We start from the raw sequence: 18,233 nt of genomic DNA on the forward strand, positions 1-18,233 counted from the left end.
AGACCAAATGTCAGAATAGGGAAGAAATGTGATCTAAGTGACCGTGGAATGATTGTTGGTGCCAGTCTTGTGGTTTGAGTATCTCAGAAATTGCTTATCTCCTGGGATTTTCACGCACAACATTCTCTAGAGTTTGCAGAGAATGTGCGAAAACAAAAAACATTCAGTGAGCAGCAGTTTTGTGGGCAAAAACTCATTGTTAATGAGAGAGGTCAGAGGAGAAGGGCCAGACTGGTCGAAGCTGACAGGAAATGAACAGTAACGCAAATAAGCACACATTACAACAGTGGTATGCAGAAGAGTGTCTCTAAACACACATCATTTCAAACCTCTTAGTTTCCCAGCAGCAGAGGACCAGTGAGTCTAAAACATAAGTCCAATAAATACCTTTTTGTGCGCACAGTATGGTGCTATGTTCTTATATGCAAGTCCACTTTGGATGGGGTGAGACTACAGTGGCATATAGGGACTCCTCTTTAGTTCAATACACCAAGCAAACATATTTACATTCTTGGGTGGAGAGGACTGTGTTTTAAACCACATGGCACAAAGCCATGGTGTCATCATTGGCGCTGGCCACGTTATGCAAGGCTTAAAATAGGTCTAACCGGTTTGATGACTACGATAATTCATTCTTATATTTATGAAGTTAGACAGGGACATGGTCCCTGGAAGGTAGTTGGATCCAGTTCCCCACTTCCTCCTAACACAGGCCCACCCTTCTCCTTGACCTCTGACCTCTTCAACAAGACATGCGCCAAGTCTGACAGCGAGGGAAGTGTCCGTCTGCTCCAAGCTGCTCAGGCGTGCCCGAAGGCCAAGCCTTCAGAAGCAGCTGGTGCCTCACCTGCCCAGAGTGCAGCAGGGGCTTCTAATTATGATGCAAGGTGTGGTTGACTGACAGGCCAACTGGCCTTAAGACCCAGCCCCCAAACACCCATCTCTTGTTGTTAACCGTCTTATTGCCTGCCTTGGTCACCTCTTGACCAACTTGTGCAGCTCAAACCTGCTGAGCCAGGGCAGTGATAGGAGTATACTGTCCAGAACTGTCCATCGTTTAGGCAGCTCATACTTAATGTCATGAAATCTTTAATACAGCTTTATCTAGCAAATTGTTTGTCAATAAAGATGCATTCCCCTGCATTATTTGTCTACACTACGTAAACACAGCTAACATCGATTGCACTCGCAATACCATTCCATTCTATACAGGCATATGACTGATTTGGGCACCGCCTTGAGTTTCTTCACTGGGTAATTAATGGGAGATAAGAAAGAAGTGTAAAACAAGCAGTTCTGGGCTCTGCATTAGTGCTTACTCATCTTACAGACTTATCATCAGGCGTATTGTATGTCTGCTGAGCCTGACTCATAGCTGGCAAATCAGCCTATTTTTCTCATCTACCCCCCCCCCCCCCCCCCCATCACCAGGGCCTGTTTTGTCTGTAGCTTTTTGTTGCTGAGGAACCACAAGGACACACACGCGTGCGTGTTTGTGGGTGTGTTGATTACGAATGTTAGGAATTCTATTCTGTATTGTGTACCACCCTATAATTTACTCTGGAAAAGGGTGCTATGTCATCAGAACATAAATGATAAAAGATATATACATAGTTTGAGTTGAAAGATGGTAAACAAGTATCTTAAGCTTTATACCCTTTCGGGGCCTTTGTGTGACTGTGAAGGCTTTCTACAGAGGACATAACCGTATGCTCCCCTTGTCTGTTAAGGTGAAACTGGGTGTCTTTTCGTTGGCTGTTGCTGTGAATGGGATTGCGGTGCTGCTGGTGTCCTGGTTCCACAGCGGTCCTCTTTTCCATGTGGAGAACACAGAGAGAAAATGGTTTCCCCAGAGCGGTGGCATGTAATCAGCCTTTTGCGCCGCATTAGCATGGTTTTCACAGCAGCACAATGGACAGGGTTGTTCTCTGTAGTCTGAACTATGGGGGGAGGGAGAAATAGAAAGTGAAATGTAATGCTATTTACTTAGCCTTTATTAAATATAAAGCTGAGAAAGCATTTATGGCTGTATTATTGTAACGCACAATAGAGAGAGATAGGATAATGTATGGAAGCATATCCTCACCAAAATGAAAATGAAAATGCTAATCAGCAATTACATTTTGTTTTCATGCCATGTGCTTAAACACTGTCATAATTCAAATGAAAAGGCAAAATCCCACAGCATTTTCATTTTCCAGTTAATGTACACATTTTATTGCCAATATTAGATTGTACATGCAAAGTCTGTTTCGTATTCAGTTTTTCTCATCCTCTTCGACAAAACCCTGTCACAATAAAAAAACACATTTGAAATAACAGTTTCTAATTGTAAGCACATTATCCGTGACAGAATTCAAAAGATAATTGCATTGTTCCCCTGCCAGAATTCTAATTGATAATGGTCTCTTGACATTGAAAATGAAAATGCAAATGAGGGTTTTGGCTGGGTTTTTGCATGACTGCGTGAAAATGATAATGCAAATGGAATCAATGCCATTTTATTTGATTCATGCTAAAGGGGCAGTTGAATTATCATTTGATTTTTGTCATGGATAATGCAGTCGCAATAAGAAAATGTTATTTAACATGTGGTTCTTCATTTTCATTTAAATTTTGACATTGTTTTGTAATAGATTCAACTAACTGAATATGAAATGACTTTGCATTCACATTATATGAACATTAACTTGAAAATGTGAATGTAAAGCAGGCTTTTTCATTTGAATTATGACATGGTTTTTACGCACATGGAATGAAAACGAGATATAACTGCCAATTTGCTTTTTCATTTTCATTTTTTTCCGGGGATATGCTTCCATACAAATGTATTGTATGCATGTGTGCGTGTATATATACTGTATATACTTGTATTATAGATATAGTTGTTGCACTTGCATGTCATCTTCTTCAAATGCACTTTCATCCAGAATTGACATCTACATTACCCTGGTATTCCTCATCTTCCACGTCACTATTTCTTTCTCTTTCTTCAAGTTTTAGCTCCAAGGCCCTCTGAGCAGAGATTCTTATGATCAGTGAGTGGAAGTGACCCTCACTCTAATGCAGAACTATTTATCTGTTTATCCGGTGTGCAGAGAATGTTGAATGTTTAGAATGTAGTGTGGGAACCTGCACTATGTTATTCTAAAACAGAAGATAAGATGGTAAGAAAGTGGGAGCAGTTGGGTTCTCAGTGCTGGGAATGTAGCAATGTTGCAGCATTATGGCAGGTGTGTGTGTGTGTGTGTGTGTGTGTATGTTATCCACAGAGAAACTTGGAGGTGATTTTGAAAAGGAAGTAAACACAATGAGAGAATCCTTATGAACTAGGAATTGGGTCAGGGGGTGGGTTGTGTCTATGGTGGTGGAGGTGGGACTTGGGACATTTTCTTTTGGCAGTATTGTCTATAACACGGTGAAGAGGGTTGTGTATTCCGACTATGAGATACACTGCAAATATGATTGAGTGAAAGACAAAAATAATATATGTGTGCATAAGTGTGTGCATGCATGTAGTATATGTGTGTGTACAGGTGAAATTATGGGCAAATTCAAAATTAAGGTTGTGTGTCGAGTGCAGTCACCTTTTTGTTTCATATTTACCATGACCTGTCTGTTTTCACCTGCAATATCCAACTTTTCTTTCCTCTCGGGTGAAATTGACCCGGACATCAGATCAGGGACATAAATGTGCAGAGGGCTTGTTGCGTGTGTGCTCAATGAAACCATATTATTTTCCACGGTCTTCAAGAAAAGAAGCCAAGTTCATGGAGTTTCAGGTTAAAAAAAAATAAAAAATAAAAAATAAAAATGATCCTGCTCAGTTTCGAGGTCCTTATTAATGAGCAAATGAAGCGGAGCACCCTCTGCTGAGTGTGTGGGAAACTGCAGGACAGCCCTGTGGTTATCAGGCCCATGGTGGAACAGTGTCAGTGGCTCAGGCAGTGTGAGCTCACAAGACAGTCGGATTTTCTTCCACAGAAACCCCCATTTCAAGGAAATGATGGGATTGTTTGGTCTCTGTTTTAGTTTCCCAAGTGCTCGAGGGGAGTTGTTTTGAAATTTGAGCAGAGCTCTGTAGCGGAGAAGAGGCTGTGTTTACACAAGAGATGTTTGTTACCTGCAACAACCACAGTGTGTCATGAAACGTGATGGAGCAAGAGGCCTATCTCAAAGGGGCCACCCAAGGTTTGCTGGATGGAGACGGAAGTCCCTGTTGGAACGCTGCTTGTGAAACTCAGTGTGGGTTTTCAGCTGTAACCGTTTTAGGTCTGTTCAGAAAAGCTGCTTGTTTGGCCCCAGCAGTTTTCACTTATGTTAGTTCCAGAGTACCTCGTTTCCGTTTAGAGCTGGAGCCAGGGCAGACTGAACTAATCCAGCACAGCATGATTACTTTTCCGTGGCTTTTGCCGAGAGCCACGACCACGAGTAAAGCAGCAGACACGCACAAGCACAGTAAATACTGGCACCCGCCCAAATTTTACACAATTGTCTGGGATCCATCCACAGCCCAAGGCTAAGGTTTTCCCAGAAAACCACTAGGCCTCATATTCCATCTCTCTTGTTCTTTTTGGCTGTAATGCTACTCCCTGGCATGTTTCCCCACATTCTATCCACACTGTTGCTCAATATAACCATACCCCTGCACCTCTGAGACTCACTGCAGTAACCCTGCCCCTCTGAGACTCACTGCAGTAACAGTAGCTCTGCCCCTCTGAGACTCACTGCAGTAACAGTAGCTCTGCCCCACTGAGACTCACTGCAGTAACAGTAACCCTGCCCCACTGAGACTCACTGCAGTAACTGTAGCTCTGCCCCTCTGAGACTCACTACAGTAACAGTAACCCTGCCCCTCTGAGACTCACTGCAGTAACAGTAGCTCTGCCCCTCTGAGACTCACTGCAGTAACTGTAGCTCTGCCCCACTGAGATTCACTGCAGTAACAGTAACCCTGCCCCACTGAGACTCACTGCAGTAACAGTAGCTCTGCCCCACTGAGACTCACTGCAGTAACAGTAACCCTGCCCCACTGAGACTCACTGCAGTAACAGTAGCTCTGCCCCTGTGAGACTCAAAGTCACTGCCATTGAGTTCCATTTCCTGTCATTTGCCTGTCTGTTCCCAGAACTGAAGTCCATTTCGCTTCATCATTCGGGAACAGATTTCCAGTGCATCAATAAAAGTTAATATTTCCCCAATAAAGCCAATAGAGCAAACATCAGATAAGTAATTTATTAGTTTTCTTTCAGAAATGTACTTTGGGTGGTGCAAAGGGGTGGACCTTGTGGAGTCAGTTTTTCTGCCATATGTACTGCCAAATGTATGCTTATCAGCCTATCTAACCCATAACCAGCAGATTCATGACTCGGGTCTTGAAAACCGGTATTAAACAGACTTAATTCAAGCCATTTTTTTTTGTGTCGGGTGCAGCCGCTCTACAGGATGTGGTGAGAAGCCTACCCCACAGCCCTTGCTCCCCGATCGCACACGCTGGGCTCAAGAAGCGTGACAAAGCCTCACGTCCTGTTCAGTGGTCTGGCTGGGAGCCGGCAGTGTTGTGTCACTGTTACTGTTTGGGTTCAGGGAGTGGCAGAGCAGTGGGGTGGACACGGTGGCACTGTTTGCCGCTGAAGACTGTCTTACCTGCCTTGCATGCCCTTGGGCCCACCTTGATGTGCCATGACAGGAGCTGAACAAGAAAAAGGAATCCCATTTCACAGAGCATTTACCCAGAGTGGCACTACAGAGAATGACAAAAGCATAAGCAGGAGGACTAAACCTCCATAGGCCAGGGATGAACAGCAGCCGGTGTTCAAAGATTTCCACTCTGCTCATGATTGGCTACACTCAGCTTTTTTAAGCTACTGGGGCTCATGGGGGATAGTACGGTCTAACGGGGGTAAATAGCTGGACTTTCTTTAGACGATGTTCTGCGTTATCACTGTATTGCTTTGTTTCTATCCTTCCTTTTCTCTCCCTCTCTACAACACTAATAGAACGGTCTGTTAAATGCAGTCCTGTGATTGTCAGAGCTGACAGGATCTATAAGGGCTCTGATTTATTGTGCGTGCGCCTCATTGCTTGCTGTAAAATCGTTACAATTACTGATTTAATTAATGAGTTCCAGCTTTGCACCGTAGCCGGATCCAATCACTCCATCTACCCGTGTCTTTCTCTCTTCCTGATCTCTTATCTCCCTACCACGCCGTCTCTCATATCTGCTTTGTTTTCTCAATCCTTCCATTGCCATCTCCCTGCCTCTTCTGTTTTTCCACCTAACTATCTCCCAGCTCCCCATTGCTCTCATGTGTCCCTCTGTCCCATCTCCCCCCAGGAGCTGTGTAGTGACCCCCACCTGTTTGTGGATGGCATCAGTGCTCACGACCTGCACCAGGGACAGCTGGGAAACTGCTGGTTTGTGGCTGCCTGCTCCAGTCTAGCCTCCAGAGAATCTTTATGGCAGAAAGTAAGTTTGTGCTTCCTGCGTGCCTGACTGTCTGTGTGTGTATGTACCTGTGTGTATATGTCTGTGTGTATGTACCTGTGTGTATATGTCTGTGTATGTACCTGTGTGTATATGTCTGCGTGTCTATGTACCTGTGTGTATATGTCTGTATGTATGTACCTGTGTGTATATGTCTGTGTGTGTATGTACCTGTGTGTATATGTCTGTGTGTGTATGTACCTGTGTGTATATGTCTGTGTGTGTATGTACCTGTGTGTATATGTTTGTGTGTGTACTTGCACTTGTGCATGTGTGTGACTGAGGGTACACATTTGTGTGACTATGTATCAAAGTAGTATGAGGGGCAGTACAATACAGTGGAAATTTTGCTGCACCAGTGAAGCACTTTGAATTTTAATTTGGGTGTGTGTTTTTGCGTTTACGTGTCTGTGCATGTTTATTTGTACCCGTTTTCCCCTTTGAGCACTGCCATCTCTCAGTCCCAGTGCCTGACATTAACCTGGCATTAACCCGTCAGGACTGACTGGGGGCAGGAGGTGGACCTGTAGGTTATCACAAGTCCATTTAACGTAATCGGACTTGGCCAGAGTGAATGCTGCTTCCCTGCACATCAATACAAGTTAATATTACCCTAACAGAGGGAACACCAGATGAGTCAGTCTCTGGCTCAGACACACTAGGCTGGGGATATTCATTATTCTGTGTACGGTCCTGTAGTCTGTTTGCTCCATTACACTGAACACATCCGTCTGAATAGGAACTCCCTCGATGATGGGGATGCTACGGAAAGAATCACATCATTATTTGTTCAGTTACAGCACAGATGACCAATTCCCCTGACTGCATCATGTTGTTGCCTCTGAATGGGCCGGTGTTTTTGATTCCTGAAAAGGCTATTTTCCGTGGGCATGGACTGATGTCTGCAGGGCCCTGGACACACAAGCAAGGCTTGGGTCTCCCTGAGCTGCAGCATACCCCTTTATGCAGTATTACTGGTAACCATGGCACCAGGACTATTATACCAACAGATACAGAATTACAAGGTGCACTGTCTGCTGGCTAAATGATACTAAGCTAATATGGAATCTCGAATGGTATTCTTAAAAGTATATACATTACATTACATTACATTATTGGCATTTGGCAGACGCTCTTATCCAGAGTGACGTACAGTTGATTAGACTAAGCAGGAGACAATCCTCCCCTGGAGCAATGCAGGGTTAAGGGCTTTGCTCAAGGGCCCAGAGGCTGTGCAGATCTTATTGTGGCTACACCGGGATTAGAACCACTGACTGTGTCCCAGTCATTTACCTTAACCACTACGCTACACGACTCATCACCCTGATGGAGAACATCCTTTAACCGGGTTCATGACATTGGGAAGCAAAGCACACAAAGAGAACACTTTGCCTTTTTGCTCTTGCTTAGAGTGCTGACTACAGAGCTGGATAGAGGAGTCTCTTCATTCCCTCAAAGGAGAGTGAAAAGAAAGATGCTCCTCCACTATTGTGTCACAAAAAGAAAATAATAGCTGCAGATGTTAGGAATATTTAGGCACACCATGGTGTGTGGATGGATTTAAGAGGGAGCTCCAGAGTAGCAGGTAAGGAGGGAATGTGTATACACCAGAAAGACTAGACTAGATCCCACAGAAAAGACATACACATTAAGTTCTCCTTTTCCCTGTTCCAGAGGTATGCAGGAAAAGGCACTTTTCAGCATTTTTTTGTTCATCCTCCCATTTCCTGAAGTGGGGCTTGAGTTCTTCTCACTGCACACCACTGAGGAAGCAGATGTTGTTTCGTTCTTTGTGGACAGTTTCATCTCACCTCTGGGAAACAGACCCAGTGCATGGTGCACACATGGTGCTGGAGAGATGTAACGCACCCTTTGCCAATCCAAACTTAGAGGCTCTTGCTTCTGTCAGATCCTATTTTATTTCTGGCAGAGAATTCTGAGTTTACTTGCATTTAAATGGCTGAAGCGAGTTTTTAGTTTGACTGCTTGACTGAAAATCCATCCTGGAATATTCTCATTAATAGCTCACCCTGGGCTAGCAAAACACTCTATTCCCTCCGAGGATCTCATTACCTGTCTCCATGAACATCCGTCCCACAGGTGCTCAATGTTTTGACCTGCTGTTGTTGGGTCTTCTCTTATAAATGTCAAGGTGGCTGTCCTCAGAGATGCCTGTAGAGCCCTAACCGGGTTTTATTGACCAGAACCACTCATGTTGTATATCAATCTGCTTTCCTTAGCAAGGCCATTTTATCAAGAAGCTTCACTTGTGAAAATAACCATCCCATGTTTTATGGACCAGCAACAGTTTGATGTGTTGAAGCCCTCTTTTTTTGCCTGAAAGTTGTTTGAAACTTGGAAGTCACCGGACATTTAAGAACCTCAGAAGGTTAAAACTCTCAGCCTTTCAGACTGGTCTACATCCTTCGTGTGCCAAGATTTAAAAATGATGGAGTAGTGCTGCAGGCTTTCTTCTGGACAGACCCTTGGGTCTTCTAGCTCAGTGTCAGTCTTTTTCATTGTGCTTTCATGACGGAAGCTTGTCATGAACTGCAATCTCTCTGATTCATGTTTTTGAATGATAATACCACACTAATACAATGCCCATACTTACCTATAGTTATGAGTTTTTTGGCGGGGCAGTTTGGGGGGTGGGGTGGGGGGGGGGTTACAGGGGGTGATTTTGGATGGTAAATCCTGAGTGAGTTAGTGAGTTTGGAAAACCAATGGGATAATGTGAAGCCTAAATATATGAGTATCATATCTCATATTTGGAAAAATAATATTTTAATCATATTATTCTTGAAAAACATTTTTCGAAAGCCACAGATGAAAAATCACACAACTCCTCAAGTTAATGCCCATGATTCGATTTAATAATTTGCACCATCGTATACAACAGTAATTCACTGAGATACTGCAGTATGCAGAAACACATGAGGATCTGTCAGAGGTGATGTGAGGGCCCTGTTGTACAGAGATATTGTGGAAAACCGCCGGTCCCTTGTGGGGGATGGCACACATTTATCTATTCTTTGGGGACTATCCCTGTTTTAATGAGTGAAAACAATCATTCACCAGCCACGGTAATACTGAGTGTTAACTGGTGTGAAGTCAATTGTTTGATACTTAAGTAGCTCTATGTTTGTCAACAATTCATTTAAAGAATAAATGTTCATTTTTATTTGTATATATATAGATGTATATCTTTCATTTGCATGATTCATGTGTAGAGATTAATTATCACATGTGAGTTTCAGTGTATAAGGGAAATATGAAATATATATATATATAGTATCTCTGTGTGCATTGATGGTATAGTGCATTGCCTATAAAACAGTGTTGCTCTACAATAGAGCATATTCACTCATAAGACCCCCAGTGTGTGTGATGCACAGTCCTATTGATTTAATGTGAAAGCTTCTCGAGCTGCTGCTGGCAAAAACAGGCTATCCGTGGTGGTTGACCTCCCTTGTACCAGTACCGGGTTCCCACAATGGCTTCAAATTCATCCCTAACCAAGGACAGAGAGACAGCCAGGGAGAGGATGACTAAAGCAAGAGAGATTTTAATAGGCACTGTTGGGTATCGTCACCTTATGGACTGCACAATGATTCAGTGCATGCAACAACTCCAGTAATTGTGAGAGCTTAATTCTAATCAGCTTAATTCAGTACATAGCCAATGAAGAATGAGATGATGTTTAACACTAGCTGACCATTTATCTACAGTGCCATATAGATAATTAAAGCTAAGTATTATACCACTTATATGATTGAATTTTTTTCTAGACAACAGTGTATATCCACTTTACACATTAACTGATCTACTGTACTAGCATCAGTCACTTTTTAGGGAAAATACTTTTATGCAAACCCAAAACCATGCAAAAGAAAAACAGCAGTTTTGTCCCCCCCAAATTGACATGCTTTTGAGAAACAAATAGCAAGCATTGCTTATAATGTGACTTCTCTGTTGTGCATTTGCTTAACAAACACAAGCACCCATTCATTCATTTTTATGGAAAAGCATGAATAAAATATTGTAGACAGGCTCACTATTTGTGCACAATTTGTACCGTAACCACTGTACAAGCAGAAGCATGTAGCTTTAAGTTGGTGCATTTAGTTAGAAGACTTCTACTGTCTGCTGTAGACATGTGCTCAGACACAGAGTCCAGGTAGAGAGGATTTGGAAAGCAACGAAACAAACTTTCAATCACAGGAGCGGAGTGCAGACCAGTCTAACCTTGTTGGGGGATTCTTGCAAGTGCTTCAGCAGAGTGAGGGGTTTAGTTCTTCTGGACCACTTTGAAGGCTATGGAGCAGTTGATCTTGTCCTTGGTGAGCCCTTCGTCAAAGGCGAGCAGGAAGAACATCACCTTTCTGATCTTTGCGAGCTCGGCTATCCTTTCGCCGAACTCCTGGGAGTCGGCCTCGAAGCACTTGACGGGGCTGTCCTGGTCGTCCTCCGGGCTCCTCCAGAAGAGGCCGGGGGGCTCCAGCAGCTGGCGGGTCATCAGGTGGGTGAGGTCGGGGGTCCAGTGCTGCGAGGTGCCGGTGATGGTGAGCTTCCCGTGGCCGGAGAGGCGGATGTTCCAGCCGCTGAAGGTCAGGCTCTGCTGGGAGAAGTCCAGGCGGTACACGGTCTCGTTGGGCTTCAGCAGACGCTCGCCATCCTGTCGCTTCAGGCCGCTGCGCTGCAGGGACTGCACCCGCTGGCGCATCACCTCCGTCAGCTGGGCGTCCTCCTCGAAGGGCAGCTCCAGGTTGGAGGCCATGGGCGCGTCTGCGTGGGCTGGGCGGGCTGCGGGTCGCTTCTGGGACTTCTGGTGTCGTTCCCCGGGCCTCTACGGCGCTTCCTGTCTCTCGGTCGCTCTGGCTAACCCCGGAGTGCTGCGAGCTCCGCGTTCCCGCTGTGTTTGGGACTTTATCGATTCAGTTGCACAGACAATGAGGGCAGAGGGGGGCTGAGCAGTGAGGGGAGAGGGGAGGGCTGGGTGCTCATGTTGGCGTGATGCGTTGCAGTGCTAGGCAACAGAAGCTAATGACGTAGGCAGCAGCAACCCAGGGAGTTTCCTCTGGGCATTTGGGACGGGCTGTTGCTAGATAGTTTTTTTTCTCTCTCATCTACAGTTTCAAGTGACTGATGTCAAATGGGGGAATGTGTCTTATGGGGGAGGGTGTTACAGTGACAAACCAAGAAGCCCGGTTACACTCATTCATGTACCTCAGTTTGATGTTATGCGTCATGTATTAATGATTAAAATGAAATTCAAATTTCAGTGTAACTGCATTTAGTGATAAAAAACATAAGTGCATGGGATAATTCATTAACTGAGGAGCTGGTTATTGGTGTACTGCATAGTAGCTGACTTATTTTTATCATATTTCCCAATTGATATTGTGGTTAAGGAACTGGAATTATAAACTGAAGGTTGCAGGTTAGATTCTGAGGTGTGTCTCTGCTGTTGGACCCTCAATAATGAAAGTTACCCAAAATTGCCTCTGCATTTCTAGTTTTATTAAAGCTATGTAAATAGGTTGCTCTTTTCTACCAAGCAGTGAATGCATGTTGCCTGTATAATTTCATGTCTGGGTGTGGATTCATGCACACAGAGGTATTGCTTTTATATAATGTGTCTGTCAGCAAATCCATCCGCTCAGTACAAGAGATTTGCAGAAAGCAAGGTGGGATCAGGGTTTATCAAAGATATTGCCTTACCCAGCATTCCATGGTTCTAAGACCCAGCATTCTGCCAGTCGTGGGGTCTGTCCCAATGCTTAGCCATAGAGGCCCAGGGATTATTTACTTGGTGAAGCCATGCCCAGTCATATTGTGTCACTGCTTGTCTCAAAGACAAAGTCTCAAAGACTTTGCGGTGAGTTTTACCTGCTCTGTTATCAGGAAGGAGGTACCCAGCTCTGGTCCCACACTGTGGGACTTTATTCCAGTGCATTTCTGAAATTTCTGGTCGGGCGGCTTATCACTTGGAGGAGACAGACTTCACGTCTTCCTCCACTCAGTTGTGTGTGGTTTTAAACTTCTGGGAAAGTCAGGCAGGCTAATTACTTTTCTGGTCCCTGGAGCAGGCACCCATGCTGAACAGCTCCGCAATGTTCAGTTCAGTGACCCAATTCCATAGCTTTAAGGTACTGACCTCAGCGGTATGGTAGTTCATTCCCTGTCTGGAGACTTAAATTAATGCACCCATTTCTTTTGCTTAGCACTTTGCATTAAAACAGATGGACTGTAGATAATAACCCTGCAATAGACTTGTGTTCTGTCTGGGGCATGTGCTTGTTCATCACACACTTCATGCAACAGAGATCCAGATAAGCTCCAGGAGCCCTGTGGTTCTGCTTAATTATATATATTTGCACGTAATTATACACCGTTCACACTGTGTTTTCCTGATATACCAAATGTATTCTGTCTACTCCAGCTGTGGTTACCTTCCGCACCTGAATTGGCAACGGGCCGGTGCTTTCATCATGTTACATTATTTTTTTTGACACTCCAGTGAGTTACAGGATTTGCATATTTGGAGTAGTGAGTTAATATTGAGCCAGACAAGCAGAAAATGTGAAAATAAGCTTATCTTAAGTTTGCAAGAGACATTTTTGAAGTGGATTTAATGTGAACGGGTACAGAAATAGCTGTTATGCCGCAACTTGTTACAAATGACTGGGGACTGAATGACGTTTGGTTAATAGCCTGTAATGAACATGGCATGTGAATTTCCTGAGGCCCATGTATACAGAGGCTAAGCCAATGCTCACCTTAGAGATGTCAGGAAAACCATTCCTATAGGAACAGAGATTTAATCACACTTCCGTCCTTCATTTGTTTGGTGTTTATCATACTATAGTGAGGCAGATTTATAATGACAATGTCAGTAAGTTAGTGACCCACTGTGGACTGTGTCTTTCAGTCCAGACAGGAGAGTAATGTGGCGGGTTTATGGGCCTTATGACCGGAATTACATATTAAACTCCCGGTGCTCTCCCCCCTCGTGCAGGTCATCCCGGACTGGAAGGAGCAGGAGTGGAACTCGGAGAAGCCCGATTCCTACGCCGGGATCTTCCACTTCCGCTTCTGGCGCTTCGGGGAGTGGGCGGATGTCGTCATAGACGACCGGCTGCCCACCGTCAACAACCAGCTGGTGTACTGCCACTCCAATGACAGCAATGAGTTCTGGAGTGCCCTGGTGGAGAAGGCGTATGCCAAGTGAGTGCTGTACTTACAGCACGGAGCAGGGAGATGGAATAGCCAATCAGGCAGGAACTGAAAATCTGTGGGAGGGGTTTTAGTTCTTTATTAATTCAATAGCAAGTGTTCTACTTGCGGTCGACTTACAGTTTTGTTCCCCATATCTCCGTGTCTTTAGTGTCCTGTGAAGCTTGTCCGTGGGCCACAATCTCTGTGGTTTGTGATGAAATCACATGATCCCCGGTCAGAATCATGCATTTGGTTATTTAAAAGTAATAGCTGAGCATACCTCAGTATTGGATGTCAATCATGTTCCTACAGTAATGTATGCAGAGGACACAGACGGTGGGAGAGTGTGATGTGGTGGTCAGTAGATGTCCCATGATGCCCCGCTGCAGGGTGTATGGCTGCTACGAGGCTCTGGATGGGGGAAACACGGCCGACGCCCTGGTGGACTTCACAGGCGGCGTGTCGGAGCCCACGGACCTGCTGGAGGGTCAGTTCTCCCAGGACGAGGCCGCCCGCAACCAGCTGTTCGAGAGGGTCCTCAAGGTCCACAACCGAGACGGGCTCATCAGCTGCTCCATCAGAGTAAGGCCCCGGGCCTCCACCACCGCCTACAGACACACTGCCATCTTTAAAACCAGGCGTTTCACTTCCACTGCTCATTTCTGACGTTCATTAATCCCTCCATACAACTCAGATCTCATTTAATTGATAGTGTAGGCCAGAACATGTGCTCAGTTCTCAAATCTTTATTGTGCCAGTGGAAATGTGGGTTCACTACCAAGAACAAAGAAACATAGAATGTATATACTAGATCAGAAAACTATTTATGCATTATGATTTTATTTTCAGTGGTTCATTTTACAACTGGTCAAAAGGGTATTTTGAATCACACTAAAAGTAAAAAGGATCAAATTCCCTTATTACATGATCCAAGAGTACATCTAACCACATTGTCCAATAACAGAGGAGAAATTATTTGTTTTAAAAGCACGTCTCTCTGGAATTTGAAATATCCCCCCCCCCCCCGGCTCCCCTCCCATCACGGAATGCCATGACGTAGATAAAACAAAAATTTACAAACAAAAAAAACATTTTGGCCCTGTTGTGGACTCTCTTCACATTTTTCACAGCAGCTGTGTGGTACTGACGTTTGTAAACCGCTTGCCGGTATGGCTTTGAGTTCACACGGAAGGCATTGCCCTCTCGTTTCCAGGCAACCTCCTCGGCGGACATGGAGGCTCGGCTGGACTGTGGCCTGGTGAAAGGCCACGCCTACGCCGTGACAGACGTCAGGAGGGTACGCCTGGGCCATGGGCTGCTGGCCTACTTCAAATCGGAGAAGCTCACCATGATCCGTATGAGGAACCCCTGGGGGGAGAGAGAGTGGAACGGGCCCTGGAGCGATAGGTAACACCGCCCCCTGCACACCTGGAGGTCTCACACCCACCAGCACACGCACAGAAGAAAATGTATGAGCGGAAGCCCAGACAGACAGCAGAGTGGCATGTGTATATATCATGGGTTTCAGTTTGGGAAAATTGCTTGACGTTATTGTGTTATACGCTTGGCTGGCCCATGTGGAGTTTGCATGCACAGATGGAAATCTCACGTTCAGGCGGGCTACTGTCTCCCAACGAGGATAGGATGGTCCACCCACTGTAAGGCCATCAGCACACTGCCTAGGGGGCAGACTGCTCCCTACAGACAGCAGAAGGGGCTGCTCTGAACAGGTGCTTAGGGGAATGTGGTGGAATGTTGTGGGAGTCCTGAGGCTATGGAGCAGATGGGTCCCTCTGTGATGTAGTGGCAGTTACACTGGAAGTAGTTCATTTGTGCAATATAATGGATTTTCACAGGGGAATATTTGGAAAATAATCTTATTCTAAGTGTGTGAGATTAGGACTTTGGCCAGAATTCTGGCCCACACTCTTGGGTTCTCACACCCCTGTTCCTTAGACCGGTTCTGTTCCTTATACTGGTTCAGCTCATAATGCTGGTTCAGCTCGGGTCATGCCAGGGCTGTATCTAGTGCCGGTCCGTTCGGCATCTCTCACGTCTCTGCCGCTCTCCGGTTCTGTGACGCCCGCCCTTGTGACGAGGCGGGATTTCTCACGGGCGTGAGAGGCGTTATCTCCCCTGCACATCGCTGCAGCTGACTCGCTCAAAGTGTGAGGCCACCTTCTGCCAAATATGGAAACTGGTGGCAGTTACTGTCCCATGCTGCCTGCCTATTTTTACAGTCAGGAAAGCATCAACATCCTTCCCCCTGCTGATGGAGCCTGTGCCTGTCTGACTGTGACCTGCTATACTACACAGTTCCCCCATAATAGTGACTATTATACCTCATCTTATGATTCAGGATATTCACTAAAGCTTCTTGGGCTCTTTATTATACGGTACTTCATAGCACACTCATAGTCCAAACCTGCACACTCTGGATAGCAGCTGTGCTCAGCGCACACTGCCAGACTGCTGTCGTTTACATTATGGGTGCTCTTCCACTCCCTGTCCCCTGACCACCTAGTGCCCCGTGCAGGATGTGGGGGAGGGGCAAAAACAACTGTTCCCTCGACACCCCTCTCCCAGTGGCTCTATTGACAGTGCGCCCACAGCCCCCTCTAGTGGACAACACAGCTGCCCAACAAAAAGAGCTCAATTCATTCAATCCTAATTCATTGTACAGTTCAATGTATTCAGATGTACCACTGGAATACTGGGTCTCTGAAGGGGATCAAGGCGGACAGGAATCGTACAGGATGTAGAAGTTTTCCGACATTCAGGGGAATCCTCCAGCAGCTGCCGGGGTTTGGGCCCTCTTCCCGTTAGCGAGCGCTGTTATCAGGATTCCTGCCGCCTGCGCTCCGTTTGTTTGCATTCCGCTGTGACATCCGCCAAGGACGACCCTGAAACACTCCGCCCCCTGAACCTCTGCCAGTAGTGTCATCTGGCAGACGGGGAGGCTTCTGCCAGCCTTGGCTGTTTCAACACGTACTACGCGCACATTTCCCCAGGAAATGGGCAGTGAACACTGGAGGAAATACAGGACTGAGGCTGTTAGGCCCGACCTGTTTCTCTCGGACTGCACTCATCACGTCTGAGAATGTTTAAATGCGGAGAAGCAGGGTTATTTACTGAGACTAGTGATACTGAGACTACTGATGCACCAGCCATTTACCTGCTGCTGAACTCTGCTCTAAGCACTGATACCAAACCGCAGATAGCGAATAAACAGGATTACTAAAACAACACAATAACAAATAACAACTGTAATAATAATAATGATTATGTAAACAATGATGTAAATAGTTGTGTTCAAGCAAAAAATGTTCAGTAGGAAGTTCAAGCAAAAAATTGTTCAGCATAGTTACAGCTCTCTTCATGTCTCACGCGGTGAGTTTGAGGGAGTCTCCATTCGATCGGGCTGCGCTGCGGGACTGAAAAGCCGAGCCTCAGGAATAGGGATGCAGGAAGACCAGGGTTTTGGCAGCAGATTTTCAGAATCCCTTTCCATATGAAGGAGGCACCGGCCGCGCTGTTTCTTTTAAAGCTCCCAGAATGCCTCAGGCCGGCTGTGATTGACAGGAGGAGTAGTCCAGCAGTGTAGCTGCACAGAGCTGTTCAGGGGGACGGTGGTCGTGCTCTCCCCTTTATTTAGTTTGCTCCTGCCGCTACGCCGGACGCAAATGAAGACGGAGCGCTCCTCTCACCGTGGGGTTTATTCCTCATGCCGCTCTGAATTATTAAAGAGGAGAAATCCAATTAAAGTGAAAGCGAGTCTACTTTTGTGATATCTCAGCATGAATGATTCATTCTGGGGGGGTTTGAGGAAGAGGAGGGCTTGGCGGGAGACGGACGGCTTTATAAAAATCAAAAAGAGGAATTTATTTCGTTTCTTCAAGCGCTTGCCAAAAGAAAGGCCTTAAAACTTAATATTGCTTACTGTCAAGGTCATGAGCCTGGAAAATGTTTTTGTTTTGTTTGGGCTTTCTCCTTTATTTGTCTTTTCCTACCATTGAGAAAAGAATGCCAAGGAAAAGCCATGCCATGTGCATGTGTGATAAATTAATGAGTTTATTTCAGTGTCTTGTTATGCTCAGCTTGATTGTTATATTTCTGGGGGAAAAGTACATTCAGAATCATACTCATAATTAGATACTCTCTTATACTCTTGTCATAAATTATATATTTTGTACATGCACCTACTGTGAAACATCAAAATGACATTTAAACGTAGGCATACATACCATCCGTAAAATGACCAAAACACCCTAGGACACCCTAGTAACCCACATGACGATCCAATAAGGTGATATGGACACCAGGATTCATCTGCAGTATAATCCAAACAAGTACAGAAAGTATGTGTTATTGTATCAAACAGTGCTGTGATGTGCACATTTTCACACAAGTGCCCAAGGGAGGAGGGCTAATGAAACACGTCAGGACATCAGGCCTGTTCCACTGCTGAAAGCTAAGGATGGAGACGAGCCCTTTGGGGGCAGTGTCTGCACTATGAGGTGGTGTG

The 18,233-nt window shown here is 45.4% G+C and overlaps 2 protein-coding genes across 2 annotated transcripts in view; one reads left to right on the forward strand and one right to left on the reverse strand.

Annotated features, from left to right (window-relative positions):
* capn5a (calpain 5a) overlaps positions 1-18,233 on the forward strand; it is a 38,648-nt gene that overhangs the window by 12,712 nt on the left and 7,703 nt on the right. The window contains exons 3-6 of the mRNA XM_061217529.1: positions 6,338-6,469; positions 13,509-13,717; positions 14,098-14,290; positions 14,922-15,115. Of these exons, the coding sequence (XP_061073513.1) occupies positions 6,338-6,469; positions 13,509-13,717; positions 14,098-14,290; positions 14,922-15,115 (728 nt within the window). The remainder of the gene's footprint in view (positions 1-6,337; positions 6,470-13,508; positions 13,718-14,097; positions 14,291-14,921; positions 15,116-18,233) is intronic.
* Positions 10,549-11,276, reverse strand: ompa (olfactory marker protein a). The gene has a single exon (XM_061217531.1). The coding sequence runs from the start codon at positions 11,265-11,267 to the stop codon at positions 10,779-10,781; it is 489 nt and encodes a 162-aa protein (XP_061073515.1). The 5' UTR covers positions 11,268-11,276; the 3' UTR covers positions 10,549-10,778.

Source organism: Conger conger, chromosome 13 (assembly GCF_963514075.1).
Source record: "Conger conger chromosome 13, fConCon1.1, whole genome shotgun sequence".
Classification (NCBI taxonomy): Eukaryota; Metazoa; Chordata; class Actinopteri; order Anguilliformes; family Congridae; genus Conger; species Conger conger.

Bases quoted from the DNA above. Each gene is read 5' to 3' on its own strand.
- ompa (XM_061217531.1), bottom strand. From the start codon at position 11,267: ATGGCCTCCAACCTGGAGCTGCCCTTCGAGGAGGACGCCCAGCTGACG.